The sequence below is a fragment of the Silurus aristotelis genome (genome assembly GCF_946808225.1).
Source record: "Silurus aristotelis genome assembly, chromosome: 14".
NCBI lineage: Eukaryota > Metazoa > Chordata > Actinopteri > Siluriformes > Siluridae > Silurus > Silurus aristotelis.
In genome coordinates this window covers 28,881,366-28,883,865 of record NC_139587.1, presented here as the reverse complement: position 1 = coordinate 28,883,865, position 2,500 = coordinate 28,881,366, and the positions used below count along the sequence as shown (strand labels likewise).

Below are 2,500 nucleotides of genomic sequence, written 5' to 3'. Positions count from 1 at the left end.
CGCCATCTCATGCTGGTGAAGTTCGACCAGATCATTGAGCTGCTCCTCCAGACGTTCCACCCTGAGACCGAGAGAGAGAAAGAGAGAGGGAAAAATGTTCAAACATCACTGCTGGGATTCCACACCGAAAACCCTGGAGATGTATCAGCTGACCTGTCTCTCTCATCCTCGAGTTTCTGTGTGAGGAACTCGTCTTCACTCATGTTCTCTTTCAGAACCTCCATGTCTTCAGCGAGTCTTATTTGGGACTGACGGATCTCCTGAAGTTCCTCCAGCACGGCCTTGATGTTGCTTTGGTCGTGTCTGTGGATAGCAGGATTTCCGTTACTGTCCGCTGAAGAACCTGTGGAAAACTCGTCATCATCTCTGATGTGGAACTTGGACTGGCCGACGATGGTGGCGCTGCCGCTCAACACTCGCCCTCCAGCTTCATCCAGCAAAGGCTTGAGCTGCGTGATGTTGTCTGCACTGCCGAATTTGTTGCGGATGAGATTAGCGAACACTCTGGGCTTGTTGAAGATGGATGGTGGTGAGAGTGACGTGGCCGGAACTCCAGATTTGAATTTGTCCAGGCAGTGATGGCGTACGTTGAAGCTCGTCTCCTTCGGATGCTCCTTGGGAATGTCCTTGGGTGGATCTTTAGCAGGGTCTTTAGGGCTGCTGTTCTTTGATGTGTTGTTGTTGTTGTTGTTCTCGCTCTCCTTTACGCGCTTGTAGTACTGTTCCAGCTTCTTCTGCAACTGGTTGATGTTGTGAGATGTTTTCTGGTTCTTCTTCTCAAACACTTGCCGGATTCGGCCCACTTGCTGCTTGTCGGCCATGTTGACCAGCTTGAGGAACTCGGCCACATTGTCGTCCTGCTCCATGCGCTCCACCCTCAGCTGCTCCTTCGCCTTCAGGATCTTCTGCTGAAGGTCACTCGAGGAATACAGGTTTGAGTCGGAGCCTCCACGTCGCAACACAGGGACAGGGATACTGAGGACATAACCATCGTTATCCATCTGAAAACACACACACACACACACACACACACCCACACACACACACACCCACACCCACACACACACACGAGAGTCAGACGGGGAGCTTGTGAAAGTAAACCACCATCAGACAAAAGAACATGGAAAATGCAGCTGCTGCAGAACTGCTCTTACTGCTGACACAAAACTTCTCCAAGAACAAACTGCTTTTTAAACAAAACTCTTCACATCCAAAAAAAAGTTCTGATAAGAATCGACTTTTAAATCAAATAAAACCTGTTTTAATAAAAAAAACACCAAAAAATCTTCATTTCTCTTTTATTTGTTCAATTTTGTGTAAAAACCCGGTTACCATTTTATCATACGATGTTTATAGTCCTTTATTTACTGTAACATTTCTGTGATGCTCCACCTGTCTGTCTGTCCATCCGTCTGTCTGTCTTACTGTCCATCTGTCTGTCTTACTGTCCGCCTGTCTGTCTTACTGTCTGACTGTCCATCTGCCTTACTGTCCACCTGTCTGTTTTACTGTCCATCTGTCTTACTGTCTGTCTGACTGTCCATCTGCCTTACTGTCCACCTGTCTGTTTTACTGTCCATCTGTCTGTCTTACTGTCTGTCTGACCATCTGCCTTACTGTCCATCTGTCTGTCTTACTGTCCACCTGTCTGTCTTACTGTCCACCTGTCTGTTTTACTGTCCATCTGTCTGTCTTACTGTCTGTCTGACCATCTGCCTTACTGTCCATCTGTCTGTCTTACTGTCTGTCTGACCATCTGCCTTACTGTCCACCTGTCTGTCTTACTGTCCATCTGTCTGTCTTACTGTCTGTCTGACCATCTGCCTTACTGTCCACCTGTCTGTCTTACTGTCCACCTGTCTGTCTTACTGTCCACCTGTCTGTTTTACTGTCCATCTGTCTTACTGTCTGTCTGACCATCTGCCTTACTGTCCACCTGTCTGTCTTACTGTCCACCTGTCTGTCTTACAGTCTATCTGTCCGCCTTACTGTCCGTCTGTCTGTCTTACTGTCCACCTGTCTGTCTTACTGTCCACCTGTGTCTTACTGTCTGTCTGACTGTCCATCTGTATTACTGTCCATCTGTCTGTCTTACTGTCTGTCTGACCATCTGCCTTACTGTCCACCTGTCTGTCTTACTGTCCATCTGTCTTACTGTCCACCTGTCTGTCTTACTGTCCATCTGTCTTACTGTCTGTCTGACTGTCCATCTGCCTTACTGGCCACCTGTCTGTCTGTCTGTTCATCTGTCTGTCTTACTGTTCATCTGTCTGGCTGTCTGTTTGTCTGTCTGTCTGTCTGTGTTCATCTGTCTGGCTGTCTGTTTGTCTGTCTGTCTGTCTGTCCATAGGTCTTACTGTCTGTCCAGTTGTGTCTGTCTATACATCAGTCCTTCTGTCCAACTAATTTTCTGTGTATGTACATTTCTTCCTCATAAATGTAAAATACAACACATCATCTTTATATAAAAATAACTTTCATTTAACACACAAAAGAGGAA

At 46.7% G+C, this 2,500-nt stretch overlaps 1 protein-coding gene across 1 annotated transcript in view; it reads right to left on the bottom strand.

Moving 5' to 3' along the window:
- LOC310737117 (transmembrane and coiled-coil domain protein 3-like) overlaps positions 1–2,500 on the bottom strand; it is an 8,100-nt gene that overhangs the window by 1,327 nt on the left and 4,273 nt on the right. Inside the window, exons 2-3 of the mRNA XM_083561294.1 lie at positions 154–1,001; positions 1–61 (exon numbers count right to left, since the gene is read on the bottom strand). The exon at positions 1–61 is cut by the window's left edge and continues 75 nt beyond it. Of these exons, the coding sequence (XP_083417420.1) occupies positions 1–61; positions 154–1,001 (909 nt within the window). The remainder of the gene's footprint in view (positions 62–153; positions 1,002–2,500) is intronic.